The following is a 24,081-nucleotide window of genomic DNA, read 5'->3' as shown; positions in this document are numbered from 1 at the left end:
TCTTTTTAAGCACCAAAAAGAGAAGTGTAATTCTTTTTAAGCACCAAAATGACTATGAAGTTCCTTTTACCTTTGCAAGAAAAATAGGTGAATTCTTTTTACCCTTTTGCAAAATTGAAAGTTTGTCTTGTTCCTGTTTAAGAGCCCAAATGAAATATGAACCATCCTTGCAAAAAAAAAATTTGATTTGTTGTTCCTTTTATCCTTGCAAGAAAGCAAAAAAAATGTAGTTCCTTTTAAGCACCAAAAGAGAGTTTTGATTCCTTTTAAGCACCAAAATGACTATAAGGTTCTTTTTACCTTTTTCTAAAAAATAAAAAATGAGTTCTTTATACTAACTTTGAAAGAAAGAAAGAAAGAAATAACTAATTTAACTCCTTTTGAACTTGCAAAACACTGTCTGAACCTGCACTAAACCAGTTAGCCAAAAATCCAGAATAATGGTGGGCTTCACAAGCCTAATTTTCCAACCGGTTACAAATTTTTCCCATTCTCTGTGTTAAATGCACTAAACAGAGACTACATGCACTAAAAGGAAATATGTATGTGCTAAAATAAATATTGTATGCATTAGAAGAAATACTATATGCGTCAGAAGAAATACTGTATGCTCTAAAACATATTTTATATGCACCAGAACAGAGTTTATACGCGCCAACAAAAATTTTGTATGCGCTAAAACAAGGTATGCATGCTCTAGAAGAAATATTATATTTGCTAAAACTTTCTTGGTGTGAACCTGCAGAAAAAAATGTTAGAATGAGTGGGTTGCCCCACGGTGGGCGCCAAAAATGTATACTTGAAATGAGGGTTAGCCAATTAAATAGAATAGACAAACAAGTATACCAATGAAACATAACAAAACAAAGATCTAAATGACAAAACAAGTTAGTCATCCATCTCATAAGATTGTTCCATTGTTCTCTATCTCTAAGGATCCTTCAAATCAAGGTGACTCTTAGCTTGGATGAGCACTTGATCTCTAGGATGACTACCTAAAGAATGGGGGATACAAATGATAAAAGATCTAAATGCAAGTGCAACTAAGATCTTAACATGATAAATATATGAAACTAGCTATGATATGGTGCAAGATGATGAGATTGAAATGAAGATTAAGCTATCATGAAGATGATATTAAGATGATATACTACTAACATGATATTCTTATGATATGCTAAATATGATTATTCTAAGACAATAATGCTATGATAATGCTATTGCTATCTAAAATGTTTTAAGCTTATGAGAGAGGCAAATGCAAATTCTTGATAACTTGGATGCATAAAAAAACTAGGATGCAATAACTTGGGGATCTTGATTATGAAGAAATGAGAGCTATTTATAGAAGAAATGGTCAATTGGATGGCCAAGATTGAATTGGCTTAAGAAGGGATAGGATTAAATGACCTTAAATCCATGTGAGAATTTCAACCCAACCCCATGTTGACAAGTGTCACCATGAGGAGGCTTGAGAGGAGAGAGAAGAGGCATTCAATGCTTGAGAAGATATAGTGGTTACCCTAGGGGGTAAGGTTAGAGTTGAGTTATTAAATAATGCTTTTACCCAAAGGATAAACTCTTATGCCAGGGTTAAATAGATAACCATGGTCAAAGCAATGAATGCTTGAAGAGACTCATGGGTTAGATAAGGGTTAAGTTAGAGAGAAAGTCTCTAACCAAGGGTTGAGGTTGAGTTAACCATTAATGGTTATTTTAAGACTTTGGAGGTTAACTTGTTGGAGACACAAAGCCTTTAATAGTTTATGAAGCCTTTGAGGGTTTGAGAAGTGACTTGGTTTTGCTTAGGAATGTGACAATGTTTAGGATAGGATTTGATTTAATTAAGTGGAATTTAGGAGGTTCTAGAAGAATGATTAGAGTGCAAGTGGCTCTTGTAGGAGAATGCAAGTGGGAGAAATTAGGATTTTTAATTAAAATAAAATGATTTATTTCAATTAATGGGTGCAACTTGCATTTGCAGGGAAACACAAGTGGGGGGTAATTTATAAATAAATATTGATTTATTTATATCAAAAGATTAATTTAATTAAATGTAAATTCAATTAAACGTGGAAAGGGGATTTAATCAATTAACAGAAGAAAGATTAATTAATCAAATTTGAAATTTGATTAATAGTTGAATAGAAGAAAGGAGACATTAATTTATGGATAAATGATAATTAAACAAATAAAATTCATTTAATTAAGTGGACAAAAATAGGTGTCTACAAACCCCAGTCTTGCCATTTACTCTAGGAACCATTTGGTTTGTGCCCTCGACAAAGCACGAGACCATATTCTGGTCACTCATGTGCTAGGGTTGTGTTGCTCGTAGTGAAACACTTAGGGTTTCCTGCTCAGAAAGTATCTTTCACAAACAAGAGTTCGAGTTTCTTAGGGTTTCCTCGCTCCATTTTCTCCAAGGCAATCCCACATTTCAAACTTTTAGTAGCAACATGGTCCAATTAGTAAATGCTATGCTTTAACATCAAATGGTTCAATAATATCAAAGAGATTATGCTAAGTAATCTAGGCCACAAGTGGAGATGGATGTCCACATTGATCTTAGCATGAAAATTACAAAATTGATACTATTCTTCACATGCTTGTTTGCATACCATTACATTCCAAGAATACATTCTATTTTTTGCAAACAATGCCATGCTGATATTCTCACACAAATGGATAATAGAGGGATTATAATTATTGACCAACCCTAATAGGTTAGAGGGAGAAACTATGGAGCTTGACTTTATGATCGCATGATTGTTTAAATATATACTTAACCAAAACTAAATTAAAATGAAAAAATGTAAAAATTTATTCAATGTATAAGAAAATTTTAAATTTTAAAGAATTATTTAACCTATTTTTCTGTAATATGGTTTGAATTTAATGATGATGAATAAAAAAATCAATTAGTGACAAATAATTTCTCATAGTGCTAGCTAGTCTTTTTAAAAATGATGTAGTTTTTTTGAACACCCAACATAACTGGGGGGGGGGGGGGATCAGTTTGGAACTTAAATTTTTAATCCACTTACTTAGCAATAACACATTAACTATCAACACATAAACATCAAGCATCAACACATGAACTCCAAATTTACATGGAAAACCCAAACATGGAAAAACCACCACGAGAATTTAACTCACAATATGAATAACAATGTTTACAATATATTAAGCATATAGCCAAGGAGCACCGACACCTGAAGGACTTGCAAAACTAAGGTGCACAACCTTAGGCAAGATACAAAGAGGACCTGCACAATTGAAGAACACTTCTTCAAGACAAGATACAAACTTTTGCCGCAGGACTCACTGTCAATCAACAACGAATGAAATAGTTGAATTGAAATTGAGAAGGTTTCTCTTGATCATGAAATTGTCCTTAAATCATGACAAACATCTATGATATTCTCCACTGTCACAATACACTGTCTTGCAGAATATATCACCTTCAAATCTCTTCTCAAACTAACTTTTGCATCATTGCAAACTCAAATTTGCCTGCAAATCATTCACATACACTTCTCACACAATTTACTTCTCATCCACGCACAATTCACTTCTCATCCACACACAATTCATTCATCCACACATCTTAAATATGAGATACAAAATTGAAAACCTAATTGAGGGTTGACCAAAACAGAATAAGCAATATTCCCCCCCAAAAGCCACCTAGACCTAAAATATTTAGATCTGTCCACTCTAGAAGAAAGAGGGAACCAAAACATATCATAATACATTCTTCCACGATTGATCCAACAATCCACACATGCTAGCACATACTCCGAAGGGCGTTACAAAGCATAACATGTAGACATAATCAACCAGTCAGCCACATAACCACTTTCAATGCAAAATACTCCATGTGGATCTCCACACGCCAAGGTGAGACCCAAATTAACATCTCAACACATCTTTCAACACATATTCGGACCAAAAGAATATGATCCATTAAACCATAATACAATTAGCAACATATCTAAAGGGCACCAAAAGCATTCCAGACCATGCTCAATGCAAGATGACACAACCAACACCAAAAGCATATTCAGACCAACATCCATCTAGATAACCAAGGTTTGACAAAGCATATCCTGACCAACATCTATCTGGAAAGCTAGGTTTGACATCAATGACAACCATACAAGCTCATGATATCAACATACTCCCACAATCTCCAACATGTTTTGATTAGATGTATAAGAAAAAAAGCCACCATGAAAACATTATGAGCTCTACCAAGAGTCTCGATCACATATAATGCTCAACTATCCTCTCATTTATAGTGCTCCAATTCTCACTCTTTTGTCACAAATCCAATACTCTTTTTTTGGATGGAAACACATTTGTGTTCAAGGATAGAATTATCACTTGAACTCTTGTAATTTATGGTGCACCTGATAAAAAAGAGTCAAGGTTTCTATTAATAATTTCATCCAGCTAATTTGCCAACTAAGTTTAAATCTCATTAAATTTCTCTAATTTTTTCTAACAACAATATCAAAGGCATATCGATAAAGAAACATCTCAAACCCCAAGTTAATAATTCATAGCTAATCATAGCAAAGATCATTGTTGCAGTTTCTTCAATCTTCATGAATTTAAAGAGGTGGAAGCAATGACTACATTAGAAATAAGGTTGTGAGATGTTGTTACAAGAGGTGAAACTTCCACTTTGAATATCTATGTACAAGTGATAATAACTTTTTTTTTTAAGTAATTCAAATTCCTTGTCATTGTCCAAGACAAAAAAGTACACACACTGAAGCTCTATGAAGTGCATATAAAACTTTCTCAATGAATATACATTTTACACGTTTGAAAATTTAAGATACCACAATTATTACATTTGAGATAATATTAGACCTTTGTGAATTGACATTAATAATTATTCATACAATACAAAAACTTATCAACTTTATAATGATCTATGAACTAATCATAATTAATTTTTTTGTTGATCTATATAATAAAAAATTCAAAATTTTCAGCTAATAATATTTGAACTAAATAATAATCAATCTATTTTCATTAAAAATTAGAGACAAATAAAAAGTAAGATTGTTTGATTGGTTGGACATTAAGGATAAAATTAACCAGATAAAAGGCACAATTTAGCTTTTCCCCCATATCACTGCCTTTTCTATGCCTTTCCTTTTCTGGGCAAAACCCAAAAAAAACCCAGTAAAGTGTCTCTTTGTTGATAGACATGGTAAAAGAAGAAAAGGCAGACGACAGACAGGTCAACATATATTTAATGGGAGTAAGAGGAACACGGTACAGTCAATCTTAATATCAAAGAAAATCAGATAGTCACGGCTTACGCCTCGCTACAGTGAACACGCAATTGTTTGTCAAGGTAGACCAGACTTTGAATTTTCTAAATCATGGTGGTCAGATCTCTCTTTAAATCACAATTTTAACAGGAGGAATTGACCAGTCGCATTGCAAACAATGGGTCGTGCGAGAGCATCTTCTTCTTCCTCTTCTTCCTCATCATGGCAATATTTGACAGTGTCATATTACATTAAGAGGCCCCAACGCCTGGCCTCTCTGTGCATTCTTCTCTTCTGCGGAACCTTCCTTTTATGGGACCGTCTCACTCTTACACGGGAGTATGAGGTAGGCTTTTAGATACCCATTATTTCAGTTTTTTTCCCTCTTTGTTTCTGCAGTTCAGCAGACATTAATTGGTAATATTCCAAATTGTATGGTGTTTAAATTCAATATATGATTTTTGTTTAAATTTGGGGTCGCCAAAATACTCCAGTTCTGGGTCCTATTCCTATCGTGATCAATATACAGTTAATCTTGACAGGCTGCAAAACGTATCAGCATGTTTTTCTTTCTCAACAAAAAGAACCATTGGGGTTTTCAAGCTAGAATATACCTTACACTGATCTTAAAACTAACTGCAGCGGCATCGAATCCGAAAACATGAACATGCATAAACTAATTACAGTTAGAATAAAACAAAATTGCTGATTCAAAGAATTTAGGTTCACACACGAAACATGAGGGTAGAAGATTAAGGAAATAACGTTTCCCTGGATCGAAATATAGTCCATAAGGGGCTCCAATATTGGCGATTCTCTCAGTTAACGCGTTCCAAAGCACACCTTTGTAGATGTTTATGGCTACCATTAATCTTACTTCTTTCCCAATATATTTCTGGGGACATGTAACTAGCATTCGTAGTGTTAGCGCCCAGATTTGCAGGCCTCAAATTTCATAAAAATTCTATACCCTTGGCTGTTTTGTTGCCATTGGCCTTGTTTTTGCCTATCGCTAGGGTTTCCCTTGGTCAAGGTTTGCATAAGTGTGATGCTTCATGCCCCCACCATGTACTTGTCATGTGTTGGAAGTTGCAAAATACGCAAAAAATCCTAAGTGTGGGTGTGTTTATGCCATTTCCTTAGGTTTTTGAAAGCTGTTAGAGTTTCGGACTTTTGGGGTTGTTCATCTTGGCATGCCTTTCCACTCAATCCTGACAGCTGCATCCTGTGCCTTTTTAAATTTTCTAAGTATGGATGTTGGACTATTGGCGTTTCCCTTACCTTCATGCCATCCATCCGAGCCTTGAAACCTTGACCCAAAGCTTTAGAAGCTTTTGTGTGTCAGAGTTTTGGACCTATGCTTCTCCTAATACCATTTCTTTGGCATCCTCGAAATTTAATCCTTGAAGCTTCGTAATGGGCACTTTTTTTTGCTCCTAGCCGGATTGTCAGAGTTCCCCTTCCCCACATATCCTTCACATATGGTCCCCAATTCTGAACTCTCGTCTTGTTGTTTTTCACTATGTACTCTATTGGAGTCAGAGTTGGGGCCATCCTTTCAGACCCCACCAATTCCTTCATAAACTTTCTTGGAGTGGAACTTTCGCCCATGCCCTATCTTCGTGCTCTTCCTTGTGCATCTTTGAACTCTGCTTCTTGATAATTTCCCTTACTTTTTGTCAGAGATAGAGATGTGGGCTTGCCTTCTAAATGGTACCTTGTACATATTTTAATGCTCAACTGAAAAGAGATACAAAGCAAATTGTCCCTTCCACTTTTTGATCACTGGGCAAGGTGAGAGGAGACGATGCATAAAGATTATGCAATTAACTAGAATGCTTGCAACATGAAAAGGAAAAGCACTAGGTGACAAGCTGGGCAATCCCACTTATACAGTGGGAGTGCTAAGCAATAACTAAAAACGTCTCTTCCACTTATTCAGTGGTGAGCAAGTACAGAACAATTAGCAAACATCTCTTTCACTTATTCAGTGGCGAGTGAGTATAGATCCTCTGCTTATTCAGTGGGAAACAAAGCAACTCTTCCACTTATACAGTGGTGAGTGAATATTACAATATTACCACTTGTTTCAGTGGAGTGAGTACATAAATCAATGAGCATATGTCAGATCCATTGGCGGTATTATCATCCAGTGTTTAAAATAATATATCAAATGCAATATCATGTTGCAACAATTAATAAAACATGGATAACCATTGAAAACATGTATTCAACAGGTAGAAAATCTCAGATGGATGAAAATAGAGAATGTTGCAGGTCTGATATCAACTTTAATATGCTGCAGCAGTTTGGAAAGCAAGGAAAATTGCCCAGAAAACACCTCCACTTGTGCTTTAACACAACACCAACCAATCATAAGCAGAAATAACAGCTCAGAGCATACCTAAACTCTACCACAACATGCAGGAAGAAGAATATAACAGTCTGGAAACTGACATAAGACTTGTGCAGGTCTGTTATAACACTGAAACAGCAGGTCCATCACATTCTTCTCAAAACTCACTAAACAACAGTTTGTTCACCATGCAATAACTTGAAGGCTGCAAACAAGGATTAGGGGGACCCCACACAAGGATTCTTGACCATAATACCCAAGCACTTCAAGCACTTCACTCTAGGATGCTCATGCGCCAGCAAGCAGAGGTATGGCCTGTACCTGATGTTAATGTTGTAGCCGCAGGAGTTATCATTCACCTGAGATCTTCTTGCTGTTCTTCTCAGCTATCTTGTGTTTATCTATTTCGTACTTTATATTCGTTTTGAGGAAGCTGGAAGTGTTTCGATTTGTATATTATCTGTCACCGCTCTTATTGCGTGTGTATGGTTGCTGTCATCTTCTCTATTCTCTTCGCATTCTTTCCGGTAATGACAACGACTTTCTGACTTTTGTCGGCGTGGGAGTATGTATCGGATTCCTTGGTTTCTGTCACCGTCTTGCTTGCTAGCTGGAAATTCATTTTATTTCCCCTTCGCATTTCATCCGTTGGAAGGATCAGTTTTCTATCGCCCTTGTGGCTCGGTTGTCATCCGTGTATGAATTGGCATGAAATGTAACTGCCGATAGTTCTTTTGTGCGCAACTTTCCTTCTTCTTCCGTCGGGAGATATATCATGTGGTGCTTCTTCTATTCAGGTGGTTTTTTCAGTAATGTGGGTGCTCACGTCAAGTTTAGAGAAGATATATTTTATATATGCTTTCTTCCATATGAAAGAAAGATTGATAGCCGTATTGTAGCAGTGTGTGTTCTGAGTGTGTGAAGATTTCTAGTGAGAATATAGTTTAAGATATGTGCGTATGATCACTCCGGTGGATCATTTTTGTCTCTGAACTTCCGTCAGCTACTCTGAATGTTTTTCAAAAGCTATCAGTTTTCAGAATTATTATCAGCTTCTACCATTGATTGTTATGTGTTAACAATCTTGCTTGATTCGAGCTTTAGAAGCATTGTATTGAGAGTTGTGCTTTTCAATAAAGTTTAATTTTGGTGTGGTTGGGTTTTTCTCCCTCAGGTAGAGGGTTTTCCCAGGTTAAATTATTGTGCTTCTTGTTATTGTGTTTCAGATTACCGAGTTTTAATCTTTCCGGTTGTAATTTTAACATGGTATCAGAGTGGGTCTAAAGAAAAGATGCAGAACCAGATTGCTTTACTTTGAAATATTCCTTGCTTTAGCTTAGCTTGTTTATTTCAAGTTTTCTACAATGGTGAATGGACTCAAAGTTGAAGACAGGTTGGATGGTGCAGCTAAGTATACCTCATGGAAATTCAGAATCCTTATTGTGCTTGAAGAGAATGATCTTCTCAACTACGTGAAGTCGGTTGTAGATGAACCTTCTGATGATTCCGAGAAAGCACAATGGAGAAAGAATAATTTCATGGCAAGAAAGATACTTATTGATTCTGTTAAGGATCATCTAGTACCTGTTATATCCAAGTTGGGTTCAGCCAAAGAGATGTTAGAGTGCCTCCAAAGCTTATATGAATTCAACAGCACTAGTAGAGCTCTAGCCTTGAGATGTCAACTCCTTCATCTTGAAATGGCTAGAGGTGAATCTTTTGTTTCTTTATTTATGAAGATTACATAATTGAAGGATCAACTCAATGTTGTTGGAGATTCTATTAAGGATAAAGACCTGGTTATGCTGGCCATGAATTGCCTTCCTCACTCTTGGGAATCTTTCATTCAAGGTATTAGTGGAAGAAATTAACTACCCAAGTTTGATCGATTAAGAGCTGATTGCATTCAAGAGGAATGCAGATTGGAGGCAAGAGGAATTGGGCGAAAATCTCACCATGAAGAAGATCATGTTCTTGCTGCCCATACTTCTAAAAGAAAAGGAAGGAAAGGAAACTTCAAGAGGAACAAAGATAGGAATTTTGATTCAACACCTGAATCTAAGAAGAGAAAGGATCTCTCTAGGGTTCAATGTTTCAGATGTGACAAGTTTGGTCAGTTTGCTAGAGAATGTCCTTCGAGACCCAAGCATCAAGCTGATGCCACAAATGTTGAAAATGCTTCTCCTCATAGAGAATCAAGTGAAAATTTAGAGGGTTTCTTATTTATTTCTGCTCTTTTGAGTAATGTTCCCTCTGATAGTAATACTTGGCTGATTGACAGTGGAGCTTCACGCCATATCACAAGATATCGTGAGCATCTCTCTAATCTGATAGAAAAGGATTCTCATTTGCATGTTATCATTGGTGATGATGCTTATTATTCTATGAAAGGAGCTGGAACCACTCCCTTTCATTTAGATTCAGGAATTCCTCTTCATCTGAGTGATGTGCTATTTGTTCCTGGAATCAAGAGAAATCTGATTTCTATCTCAGCATTGGAAGATAAAGGATATCAAGTTGCATTTGTTGAAGGCAAAGTTCTTGCATGGAAGAAGAATACTAGCTTCAAGTCAGTTCGTGAAATTGGTCTTCGTCATGAGAGCCTATATAGACTTTCAACTTGCCCTATTCAAGCTTTAGCACATGATTCTATGTCTTCTAGTGAGCTGTGGCATAAAAGATTTGCTCATCTAAATTTCATAACTCTCTCCTCCATGGAGAAGATGGTCATTGGTCTTCCTAAGCTTAATAAAGATCATGATGGTGTGTACAAAGGATGTGCTCTAGGTAAAAACATTAAAAGTCCTTTTCACTCTAGTGAAAGTAGAGAAAAAGAAATTCTAGAGCTAATTCATTCTGATTTGTGTGGTCCTATGTTTGTTGCTTCTTTAAGTGGTTTTTGGTACTATGTTACTTTTATTGATGACTTCTCTTGTAAGACATGGATTTACTTTTTGAAATCTAAAGAATCTGATGAAGTGCTGTTTAGATTAAAAGAGTTCAAAGCTCAAGTAGAGAATTTGTCTGATAAGAGGATCAAAGTTTTAAGATCTGAAAATGGGGGTGTTAAAATTTGAACAAGAATATAGAAAAGCTGAGAACAAAAATTAAAGAATGAAACACAAATACACAAGCCCTTATCCTGGGAAAACCCTCCACCTGAGGGTGAAAAACCCAACCCACTCAAAATTAATTTTATTATATCTTAGAAAAAGAATACAACTGATGATAGTCTCAGATTACTATCAATCACAATAATATGAGTTTGATTCTCTACAAATCAATCATAAGAATGAACTCAGATGATACATCTCACATACAATCTAAAAACCTTCATATGATTGAAAATTCTGAATGCAGAAGGAACACATAATATCTTTGATCTGATAGACACCATCACACTATTTTGATGAATGAGAGAAGCCGATCACAAATCTATTAAAATTGCCGAAGAAGAGAGAACGTGACAAGGAAGAATGATAAATATAACATATCGGGATTTCCAGTGACGAGGCACATGAAGGGAGAGGGAAATGCACGGACAGTTACATCTGCACTGACAACCTCATATACACAGACTACTACATGAACCGACAACCACATCACCTTCATCGACAGCCGTAGCAACATGAAGAGTCACCGACAACCACCAAAGCAAGCAAGGCAAGAAAAGAATGAAAGCTAATGAACCGATACCGGAAGAAATAAATAAGGAACATTGCATTGATGATCTCTATCGCAACTATATCTTCAACACTCCCTCTTAGCAAGAGAGAGATCTTCATTATGTCAACATATGACAAGTACACATAACTGCAACTCAGAAGATGTCAACAAAAAAACCATCACATATTTTATTCAATAAAGTTGTTATCTTAGTATAACAATATTCATTATAGCTACTCCTAGAGGATGAATAAAACCAAAAAATAAAAATCATAAAGTCATACACATGACTTCCACCATAGCTACTCCCAGAGGGTGGATCAAGGGATTTTACCTCGAACTTCTCTCGCAGAGAAGAACTCATTAACCAAGGGATTTCACCTCGAACTTCTCTCGCAGAGAAGAACTCATTAAACACAGGCAATGTATCACTGAAGCTGAGACTCTCTCTCAGCAAGAGCATCATTCTCCATCATACCAAGCTTTTTTCGGAAGTAACAAAACTTCACTCTCAAAAGTGGCTTGGTGAGGATGTCTGCAGTTTGCTCCTCTGTAGAAATGTACTTGAGTTCAATTGCTTTTCGCTGAACCATGTCTCTCAATTAATGATATTTAATTTCCACATGTTTGCTTCTATCATGAAATACTGGATTAATTGAAAGTTTCTCACAACTTTGATTATCACAGTAGGTTCCAAAGGCTGTCCAAACAAGCTTGCAAGTAATTTCCGAAGCCACACAACTTCTCTTGCAGCCACACAAGCTGCAACATATTCTGCTTCAACCGTACTTTGTGAACCACAAGATTGTTTCCTGCTGCACCAGGAAATCATAGTTGAACCTAGGCTAAAACAACAACCTGAAGTGCTTTTTCTGTCAGGCACACAGCCTGCCCAATCTGAATCAGAAAACCCCTGCAAGTTCAGCTCTATAGACGAAGAAAATTTTAAGCCAAGACCAATTGTACCACGTACATATCTCAATATATGTTTGGCCGCCACAAGGTGAATATGCCTTGGTTCACACATGAACTGACTCAAGGTATTAACTACATAGCATATATTAGGCCTTGTGTTAACCAAGTACATTAAAGAGCCAATTAATTGTCTATACATAATAGGCTCAACTAAATCTGAAGTAGTTGCATCATCATGTAATTTCTTCAGATTTACTTCCCTAGGAGTCACCATAGACTTACATTCTAACATGTCAAATCTTTTCAAAAATATCAACTGCATATTTACCTTGACTCAATATGATTTCATTTGGTCTTTTGCCATACCTCAAGTCCAAGGAAATAATGTAACAAACCAAGATCTTTCATTTCAAATTCTGAAGCTAAATCCTTCTTACATTTGTCAATGAGATCATCATTATCAGTGAGGAATAAATCATCAACATATAATACTAAAATCAACACCTTATCATCACATACCTTAAAGTATAATTTTGGATCAGTGTCATTCTTTAGAAAACTCAAGCTCAAAAGATAGTGGTCTATCCTTTCCTACCAAGCACGAGGGGCTTGTTTAAGACCATATAAGGCCTTTATTAGCTTGCATACATGAGAGTTTCTATTGTGAATAATAAAGCCCTCTGGCTGCTCAATGTAAACCTCCTCTTCAATTTTACCATTCAAGAAGGCTGTTTTCACATCCATTTGATGAAGTTTCCAACCCTTAACAACTGCAACAGCTATGATAGTCTTGATAGAAGTGTAACGTGCTACAGGTGGAAAGGTTTCTTCGAAATCTATGCCTTCCTTTTGGGAAAAACATCTGGCTACAAATCTGGCCCTGTACTTTTCTATACTCCCATCGGCTGCATGTTTGATTTTGAACAGCCACATAGAAAAAACCACTGATTTGGTTTTAGGCCTTGGAACAATGTCCCATACATCATTTTTCATAATAGATTGATAGTCCTCTATCATGGCATCCTTCCACACTTGCTGATTTAAAGCCTTTTCAACACCTGAAGGCTCGGATGCTAAGATATGATTCATCAAAGATACATAGCCAGCAAACTTGTGAGGTCTTTTACTTTCTTTGAAGGTACCACGAGGGGTAGCATATTTTTCAGCATCTTCCATAGTGTGTCTAGCCCACAAAGGTCTTTTCTTATTAGCTGAACTAATACTTGGACCTGCTGATGTAACTATAGAGTTAACTGGATCAATTGGATCAGTTGAATCAATAGGATTTTCTAAATCTGTAAACTCCCTCTGAATGTCTGAAGATGGATTCGGATCACCCTAATCTATATCTTGAGGATGCTCAAAAACTTCTTCATCGGATTCTATGTTAGATTCTTTGGATTTATGCAAGCTACATCTTCATCAAAAGAAACATCCTTGCTGATCTCAATCTGTTTTTGTCCTGGAATGTAGATTCTATATGCTTTTGAAGATTCACTATAACCAACAAAGTTGCCTTTCTTCCTTGAAGGTTCTAATTTAGATCTTTTCTCTTTAGGAACATGAATATAAACAGGGCATCCAAAGATCCTGAAATAACTTACATCTAGTTTGACACCTGAAAAAGCTTCTTCTGGAGTCAAGTTGTTTAGAATCTGATGAGGACTACGATTCTGAATGTGAACTGCTGTCCTGCAAGCCTCGGCCCAAAGAAATGTTTGAAGACTTTGGTCATGAATCATAGCCTTTGCTGCTTCAACAATTGTCCTATTCTTTCTTTCAGCCACACCGTTTTGTTCAAGATTATAAGGGACACAAAACTCCCTCTTAATCCCAGCTTCAACACAAAAGTTATGAAAAACACCAGAAACATATTCTCCTCTATTATCAGATCTAAGAATTTTTATTTTCTTGCTAGATAAATTTTCAACTAGAGCTTTGAACTTTTTAAATCTGGACAACACTTCATCAGACTCTTTAGACTTAAGAAAGTAAATCCAACACTTACGTGAAAAATCATCAATAAAGGTGACATAATACCAAAAACCACTAAGAGAAGCAATTGACATAGGTCCATATAAATCAGAATGAATTAATTCTAGAACATTCTTTGCCCTACTTTCACTACTATGAAAGGTGCTCTTAATGTTCTTACCTAGAGCACACCCCTTGCAAACACCTTCATGGTTTTGATTTAGCTTCGGAAGACCAATGACAACCTTCTCCATTGAAGACAAAGTTTTGAAATTTAAATGACCAAATCTTTTATGCCACAACTCACTTGAACTTGAAGAATCATGAGCTAAGACTTAAATAGGATGAGCTGAAAGCTTGTAAAGACTATCATGATGAACACCAATAACATGAGCTGATTGAATACTAGAGTTCTTCTTCCATGCAAGTACTTATCCATCAGCAAAAGCAACATGATAACCTTTGTCTTCTAATGCAGAAATAGAAATCAGATTCCTCTTAATACCAGGAACAAATAGGACATCATTTAAATGAAGAGGAATATCGGAGTCCAATTGAAAAGAAGTATAACCAACACCCTTCATAGAATAGCAAGCATCATCACCAATGATAACTTGAAGATGAGAGTCTTTTTCTTTCAAGTTTGAAAGGTGCTCACAAAAACCAGTGATATGACGAGATGTTCCACTATCTATCAACCATGAATCACTGTTAGTAGGAACATTACTAGAAAGTGCAGAAATAAATAAGAATCCTTCAACATTTTCACTTGACTCTCTTTGAGGAGAAGGATTCTCAATATTTGCAGCAGCTGCTTGAGGCTTAGACTTTGATACACAATCTCTGGCAAAGTGACCAAATTTGTCACACCTAAAACATTGAATTCTAGAAAGGTCCTTCCACTTTTTCTTGGCATCAGGGGCTGACTCAACATTCTTGTCTCTAAATCTTTTGAAGTTACCTTTCTTTCCTTTCCCCTTCGATGCATGGGCAGCAAGCACATGATCATCTTCATGATGAGATTTGCGACCATAACCTCTTGCTTCTTGTCTGCATTCTTCCTGAATGCAATCTGCCCTCAACCTATCAAATTTAGGAAGATCATCTCTTCCACTAATGCCTTGAATGAAGGATTCCCAGGAGATGGGAAGTCCATTCATAGCTAACATAATGATAGGGAGCTTGGTAGGTAAGCACTCACAAGGCTAGTTGCTCAAAATGAACAATTTATTGGCTAAGTACTTGTAGAGTCTATTGTGTTTGAATATCCAATCTGTCCTATTGTTGTCATGTCAAATTCTCAATGGTTGGCTTGCCCAACAAACTCCCTTCTAGGTGATGTCTCTTGCCCATGCACAAAACTACTCAAAATACTTAACCCTTCCAACTATACTTACTCAACCCCTGCTCTTGGCATCCAACTTGCTGTTTCCAAATGTATATTAGCAAATCCAACATGAACATGTGGGGGCAGCAAAGTTTTGTTCAAGGTTTGTTAGTCAAACTTGGTTTTAGACTCATAGTCATTTGCTTGTTCAAATACGCCACCAAAGGATCAAACCACCAATTTAGGCTATGCACTGTCCAAGGCTCCATCTGCCACTTATCACACTGTTTAGGATTGTTCTCCTAAGGTTTCACAAGCCCCCAACTCCTCCTTACAATTGGGTTTGAGCATTCTTTCAAAAACTGCCATTTGTGTGTTATGCAACATTGTCTAGTTTGCTTCTTCAAGTTACTCAAATCCACTATTCTAAGTCCAAACCCCCAAATGTCTAAACTGGCGTTCTGAGGGCTTCACAAGGTTTCCAAGGTTGATTTGGACTGATTTCAAAAGGTTTTACAAGGTCACCGAACCTTACTCCAATCGGATTCTTAGTTTTTCCCAAAACAGGGCTACAAGGAAAGAGCCCTTTTTAGCCCTCTTGAAACACTATTTTGCTCATTACTCACTCCCAATTTGGAATCTTTGAAAAAGGTGAATAGTTTTGAGTACCCTTTTGGCCAAAATCATGAATTAATGCCAAGAGAGGTCTTGGGAAGGTCAATTTATGACTGTCCTATTTTGTAGCCTCAAAACAAGGGTTTTCAAGAGGGTTTGGGTGCTTCCACCATGGATTCACTCCATCAAACTTGTTTCATCCTCCCATACTGCTTGGAGACCTCTGCCATAGAAATTTAGAGCTTCCCCTGCCCTTTCCATACAAGCATTTTAGCAAACACTTGGCAAGCAACTGAAAATGGAGAGAAATGTCATTAAGACTGCCAATTTGCTGCCCTTTACCAGTCAGACTGCTGCTGCACTCTTTGGACCTGTTACACAAGAAATATTAACTTCTACAGAGCCTCAATGAGGTCTTCAAACATTTAGCAAACCTCCTATTACAATGCCTTCATAATTCAAGGCTTGGATTATGCTCTTAAGGCATTCCATGAGCATTTAGTCAAATACAACTCATAAAAACAATGAACTCACTGTTTGCTTACAAAATGATAAAGTTTGATTGGATCAAGCTCAACCAATGAGGAAATTTGATCTTACACACCATTGGCCATATGTCCAAACCTCTGCCCCATGTATTTGCTCACCCCAAATTAGACTTTGGGTGCAAATCTTGAGTTTTAACAATCACCAACCCTTTCCAAGGCAAAGGGAGGCCTTTTATAGTTTTTCCAGTTGGTTATCAAGCCTTAGTACGGACATGAGGATTTCATAACTTCAATTTGCAAGAAAAACCCAAAAATGACAACTTTTGACAACTTTTCAAGCCAAATGACAACTTTTCTTGCTCCAAGATGCATTTTTCACAACCTAACCTTATCAACTTGTCTAAACCACTTAGACATGCCTAAAAACACCTAACAAACATGTTCCAATGCTTTGGAAAGCATTAGAAAACTTTTTTTGGCAATTTTGCACATTTTTGCCAAAAATTGTCAACTCAAGGCCTAAATGGCACAACTTGATCTCTAGAGCCCAAAATGAGATCAAAACCACCAAACCTGACCCAAAACAACCTAAAACAACATAATTAACCTAACACAAGACTTTACAAACATTAAAGCATTAAATACTAAAAAATGGGAGTTTTGCTCAACTAGGTGCTCTTGCACCACATAACCAAGTCTTTATCAGCAAAAGTATCTCCAATTGCACTGAGCTGATCTTTTAACTCATAAATCTTCATGAAATAAGAAGTAACAGATTCTCCTCTAGACATTTTCACATGCAGCAGTTGACGCCTCAGGGCTAAAGCTTTGCTGGTATTGTTGAATTCATAAAGATCTTTTAGAGTCTGAAACATTTCTTTAGCTGAATCCAACTTAGAGATGATAGGCACCAGATGATCCTTAACAAAATCAATCAGAATTTTCTTAGCCACTGTCTTATTCTTTCTCCATTGAACTTTCTCTGTATCTAGAGAAGGTTCTTTTACATCTTTCATGACATAGTCAAGGAGATCATTCTCTTCTAGAGTGATCAAAATTCTAAATTTCCAAGAAGAGAAATTTGACGAACCATCTAGTCTATCTTCTACTTTCAATCCATTCACCATAATGAATGACTTAGGCAAACAACTGAAAGAAATAAAGAACTTAAAAATTCTAGTTTTGGATCGATCTTCTAGACCCGCACTGAATGACTTAGGCAAACAACTGAAAGAAATAAAGAACTTCTTAATTCTTGTTTTGGATCGATCTTCTAGACCCGCTTTGAATGACTTAGGCAAACAACTAAAAGAAATAAAGAACTTCTTAATTCTGGTTTTGGATCGATCTTCTAGACCCGCTTTGATACCATGTTAAAATTTGAAACAGAATATAGAAAAACTGAGAACAAAAATTAAAGAATGAAACACAAATACACAAACCCTTATCTTGGGAAAATCTTCCACCCGAGGGTGAAAAACCCAGCCCACTCAAAATTAACTTTATTATATATCAGAAAAAGAATACAACTGATGATAGTCTCAGATTACTATCAATCACAATAATATGAGTTTGATTCTCTACAAATCAATCATAAGAATGAACTCAGATGATACATTTCACATACAATCTAAAAACCTTCATATGACTGAAAACTCTGAATGCAGAAGGAACACATAATATCTTTGATCCGACATACACAATCACACTATTTTGATGAAGGAGAGAAGCCGATCATGAATCTATCAAAACTGCCGAAGAAGAGAGAATGTGACAAGGAAGAATGATAAATATAACATATCGGGATTTCCAGTGAAGAGGCACACGAAGGGAGAGGGAAAGGCATAGACAGTTACATCTGCACTGACATCCTCATATACACCAACAACTGCATGAACTGACAACCACATCACGTTCATCGACAACCACAACAACATGAAGAGTCACCAATAGGCACCAAAGCAAACAAGGCAAGAAAAGAACGAAAGCTAATGAACCGATACCAGAAGAAATAAATAAGGAACATTGCATTGATGATCTCTATCGCAGCTATATCTTCAACAGGGGGTGAATATACTTCTGGTTTGTTTCAAAATTTCTGTATTAAAGCTGGGATTAAGAGGGAGTTTTGTGTCCCTTATAATCCTCGACAAAATGGAATTGCTGAAAGAAAGAACAGGTCTATTGTTGAGGCAGTGAAAGCCATGATTCATGATCAAGGCTTTCAAATATTTCTTTGGGCAGAAGCTTGTAGGACATCTGCTTATGTTTAGAATCGTAGTCCATATCAAATTCTAGACAATATGACTCCCGAGGAAGCATACTCAGGTATTAAACTAGAAGTTAGTCATCTCAGAATTTTTGGGTGTTCATTTTACATTCATGTACGTAAGGATAAAAGGTCTAAGTTAGAATCTTCAGGTAAGAAGGGAATTTTTGTTGGTTACAGTGAATCTTCTAAAGCTTATAGAGTCTACATTCCGAGTCAAAAGCAGATTGAAATCAGCATAGATGTTTCATTTGAAGATGTAGCTTGCAAAAGATCTAAAGGGACTTCTATGGAAATTGATAGAGAAGATCATGCGATTTCTCAAGATATGGATATTGCTGCCCCTGATTCCCCTTCTGAGATTCAAAGGGAGACCTTGAATTAGAAGATCCTATTGATCCTGTTGATCTTATAGATACCTCTGCTGAACCAAGTAATGTTTTATGTGACAAGAAGAGACCTTTGTGGGCCAGGCATACTATGCAAGAGGCTGAAAAGTATTCAGCCCCTCGTGGTACTTTTAGAGGAAGTAAGAGACCTCATAAATTTGCAGGATATGTTGCTTTAATGAATCATTTTATTGAATCCGAGCCTTCAAGTTTTTAAGTGGCTTCAAAACAACAAGTATGGAGAGATGCAATGTTGGAAGAATATCAATCTATTGTCAAGAATGGCGTTTGGGATATTGTTCCTAGACCTCAAGGTAAATCTGTTGTTTGTTCTAAATGGTTGTTTAAAATTAAACATGCAGTTGATGGGAGTGTTGAAAAATATAAAGCTAGATTCGTAGCTAGAGGTTTTTCTCAAAAGGAAGGTATAGACTATGAGGAGACCTTTGCTCATGTAGCTTGGTACACTTCAATCAGAACTATCATTGCCATTGCAGCTGTTAAAGGGTGGAAATTACATAAGATAGATGTAAAGAGAACATTCTTGAATGGTGTAATTGAAGAAGAAGTTTTTATTGAGCAGCCTGATGGTTTTGTGATTCATGAGAAAGAATCACATGTATGCAGATTGAAAAAGGCCTTGTATGGCCTTAAGCAAGCTCCGCGTGCATGGTATGAAAGAATTGATCATTATTTTCTAAGCTTGGGTTTTCTAAAAAATGATGCAGATCCAAATATCTACTTCAAGGTAACTGATGATAAAGCCTTAATTCTAGTTCTTTTTGTTGATGATTTATTTCTTACTGGACAGGATGATCTCATTGCTAGATGTAAGAAATAGTTAGCTTCTGAATTCGAGATGAAAGATCTCGGTTTTATGCATTATTTTCTTGGCTTAGAAGTGTGGCAAAGATCAAATGAAATCATACTGAATCAAGGGAAATATGCCATTGACATTTTGAAAAGATTTGGTATGTTAGATTGCAAGTCTATGTTAACTCTTATGGAAGCAAATTTGAAAAAGTTACATGAGGTTGTAGCCAGTTCAGATTTAGTTGATCCCACTATGTTAGGCAATTGATTGGATCTTTGATGTATTTAGTCAATACAAGACCTGATATATGTTATGTTGTTAACACTCTTAGTCAGTTCATGTGTGAGCCTAGACAGATTCATCTTGTTGCAGTGAAGCATATATTGAGATATGTGCATGGTACAGTAGGATATGGTCTGAAATATACTCCTTGTGAAGGTCTGAACTTGCAAGGTTTTTTTAATTCAGATTGGGTAGGGTGTGTGCTTGATAGGAAGAGCACTTCCGGTTATTGTTTCAGCTTAGGTTCAGCTATGATATCTTGGTGCAGCTGGAAGCAATCATGTGTGGCCCAAAGTACTGTAGAAGCTGAATATGTTGCAGTGTGTGTAGGAACACGTGAAGTAGTGTGGTTTCAAAAGCTTCTTGCAGGACTGTTTGGACAGCCTTTGGAACCAACTGTAATTTTTTGTGACAACCAAAGTTGTGTAAAGCTTTCAGTTAATCCAGTTTTTCATGATAGATACAAGCATGTGGAGATCAAGTTTCATTATTTAAGAGATATGGTTCAAATGAAAGCGGTTGAGCTCAAGTACATTTGCACAGATGAGCAGACAACAGACATTCTCACCAAGCCACTTCCCAGAGTGAAGTTTTCTTATTTTCGAGATAAGCTTGGTATTGTGGAGAATGATGCTCTTGCTGAGAGAGAGTTTCAGCTTTAGTGATTCTCATTTCATGTTGTAATGCATTTTTCTCTGTGACGGAGAAATTGGAGGTGAAAGCCCTTTTAATGCATTTTTCTCTGTGACGGAGAAATTTGAGGTGAAAGCCCTTGATGCTCTTTCCACATATGGGAGTAGCCATAGTGGATGTCATGTTGAGAGACTCCATGACAACATCACGTTGAGTGACTCCATGATGAGAGCTTGTGTTTATTTCACTCATGAGAGTAGTCATGGTGAACATCATGTTGAGAGAATCCATCATGCTATCACGTTGAGAGAATCCGTGATTAAATTTTGCTATTGTTTTTCATGTTGAGAGACTCCATGACTTGAAAGTCTATAAATGATATATCCTTTGCTAAGAGGGAGTGTTAATGTTGTAGCTGCAGGAGTTATCATTCACCTGAGATCTTCTTGCTGTTCTTCTCAGCTATTTTGTGTTCGTCTATTTCGTGCTCTATATTCATTTTGAGGAAGCTGGAAGTGTTTCGATTTTGTATATTATTTGTCACTGTTCTTATTGCGTGTGTATGCTTGTTATCATCGTCTCTATTCTCTTCACATTCTTTCCGGTGATGGCAACAACTTTCTGACATTTGTCGGTGCAGGAGTATGTTTCAGATTCCTTGGTTTCCGCCACCGACTTGCTTTCTAGCTGGAAATTCATTTTATTTCCCCTTCGCATTTCATCTGTTGGAAGGATCAGTTTTCTATCGCCCTTGTGGCTTGGTTGTCATTCGTGTATGAATTGGCATGAAATGTAACTGCCGATAGTTCATTTGTGTGCGACTTTCCTCCTTCTTCCGCCGGGAGATATATCATGTGGTGCTTCTTCTATTCGGGTGGTTTTTTCAGTAATGTGGGTGCTCGCGTCAAGTTTAGAGAAGATATATTTTATATATGCTTTCTTCCGTATGAAAGAAAGACTGATAGCCGTATTGTAGCAGTGTGTGTTCTGAGTGTGGAAGATTTCTAGTGAGAATATAGTTTAAGATATGTGCGTATGATCACTCCGGTGGATCATTTTTGTCTCTGAACTTCCTTCAGCTACTCTGAATGTTTTTCAAAAGCTATCAGTTTTCAGAATTATTATCAGCTTCTACCATTGATTGTTATGTGTTAACAATCTTGCTTGATTCAAGCTTCAAAAGCATTGTATCGAGAGTTGTGCTTTTCAATTAATTTTAATTTTGGTGTTGCTGGGTTTTTCTCCCTCAGGTGGAGGGTTTTCCCAGGATAAATTACTGTGCTTCTTGTTCTTGTGTTTCAGATTTCTCAGTTTTAATCTTTCTGGTTCTAATTTTAACACCTGAGTTGTACAGTCAGTTCTTTGTGATTCAAATTCCCTTAAAGTGTATGGCCTGTAAGTCAGGAGAATGGCGTCTGAAAACATCAAATAAATTAAATCAAACACTGCATAAATGTACTCCAACAAGAGGCGAATAGGATTGAAGGTGTACAGTCTGCAAGGGAATGGTATGACCAACGATTAAACGTCCAAATCACCTTCAAGAAGCACTCTAAAAAACTCTGAAACTTGATAACAATCACACCAAAATCCAGCAACTCACTATACTGCAAAGATCTTCATATTTGCAACCCAAAAACTGAGGCTTCAATTTGTAGCACAATGGTGATTCTTGGATGAAATCGCACCAACTAGCTAGGGGGGGGTTTCTGTAATGTCCCCACTTTGGAATATAATTTAATGGTAAATAATAGTAATAAAATTAAAATTCAAAAGAATAAAAAATAAATTATAAAAGAATATAATTAAATATAATTAAAATTTAGTTAAGTTAAAGAATGGTCAAAAGACATGGAAGGAAAAGTTGTGACTCCCTCAACAATGAGATATAAAAGGGAGAAGAGAACCTGATTTGAGAGGGGGATAATTTGGAAATCAGAAGTGCTTATCTGATTTAAATAAGAAGTGCATATCTGATCTAAATAATTAGTGCAGATCTGATTATGAAAGGTTATGTCCCTTTCAAAGGGCAGAAATAATGAAGAGTTGCACTCTTTCAAAAGGTGCTAATGGTGAAAGGGTGTGTCTCTTGCCAAAGGGCATGCATGATGAAGAGGTGTGACGTCTCCCTCACATTGAGAGATATAAAGGAAAAGAATCAAAAGCATCCAGGGACATCACCTTGGATCGGATCAGATCAGATCAGAACTATAATTAAGTTACAGGCAGCAACATCCTTGTTCTTGGTAGAAGGACATGGAGGGGAAAGATATGGCATTGTGTTTAGAATAATATCAATCAGCAAGAATAATAATAATACAAGCAAGCGAATTAATTAAGAGAATAATCGGTGGCTAATAGATGTGAAAGGGTGCAAGGAAAGTGGCGGTTATGAACAGCCAAGAGTCATGTCTTCTGCAACATGACTTTCATTGCCATTGAGTAGTATATAAGACAATCATTCCAACTACAAGAAAGGGCAGCGATAAGTTTGGCTCTCAAACATTCAGTGAAATTGATTTATAGTTGCAAACAACATACGACCAGGTATGTGGCATCACTTATACCAGCAACCTATCATCAACACCAATCATATCAGTCAAGTCTGCAGAAGAAGGGATTGGGGTACGTAGCAGCCTTATATGATAAGTTATATGGTACATATCTATAAGTAAATATTCGATACAATCGATTCCAAACTGGATATGTTTGTAAATACAGTAGCATTATTTATTTAGATTTATTCCATATGAGATGTATGCACTTGAAGAAGTGGTTCAATCTGTTTGCTGCATCTCGTGGGAAGAGGTTTGAGGTGTAATCCAGTGGTGACGAGGGGTTCACAAGTGGTCATAAGGACCCTTGGAGTCAAGGAACCAAATTGCACTCCCCATGCCGAACTCAAAAGATGTTGTGTGTATGGGTAGTGGGCTTGAAGGGCAAGCAACATGGGCTGCCAAGTCTAGCAAGAAGGTTAGAAGCAACCATTCCTTGGGCTTGGTAGACAACGGACCTGTGCAACCCCTCTCATGTCTCATATACCAATTTCTATCTATTTT

At 36.7% G+C, this 24,081-nt stretch overlaps 1 protein-coding gene across 1 annotated transcript in view; it reads left to right on the top strand.

Annotated features, from left to right (window-relative positions):
- Positions 1 to 5,171: 5,171 nt before the first annotated feature.
- LOC131073311 (mannosyl-oligosaccharide 1,2-alpha-mannosidase MNS1) overlaps positions 5,172 to 24,081 on the top strand; it is a 114,149-nt gene continuing 95,239 nt past the window's right edge. Inside the window, exon 1 of the mRNA XM_058009720.2 lies at positions 5,172 to 5,640. Within this exon, the coding sequence (XP_057865703.2) occupies positions 5,473 to 5,640 (168 nt within the window). The 5' untranslated portion in view covers positions 5,172 to 5,472. The remainder of the gene's footprint in view (positions 5,641 to 24,081) is intronic.

Source organism: Cryptomeria japonica, chromosome 5 (genome assembly GCF_030272615.1).
Source record: "Cryptomeria japonica chromosome 5, Sugi_1.0, whole genome shotgun sequence".
NCBI classification, from domain to species: domain Eukaryota; kingdom Viridiplantae; phylum Streptophyta; class Pinopsida; order Cupressales; family Cupressaceae; genus Cryptomeria; species Cryptomeria japonica.
The sequence above is the reverse complement of the archived record's forward strand: the minus strand, read 5'-3'. Positions and strand labels throughout refer to the sequence as shown.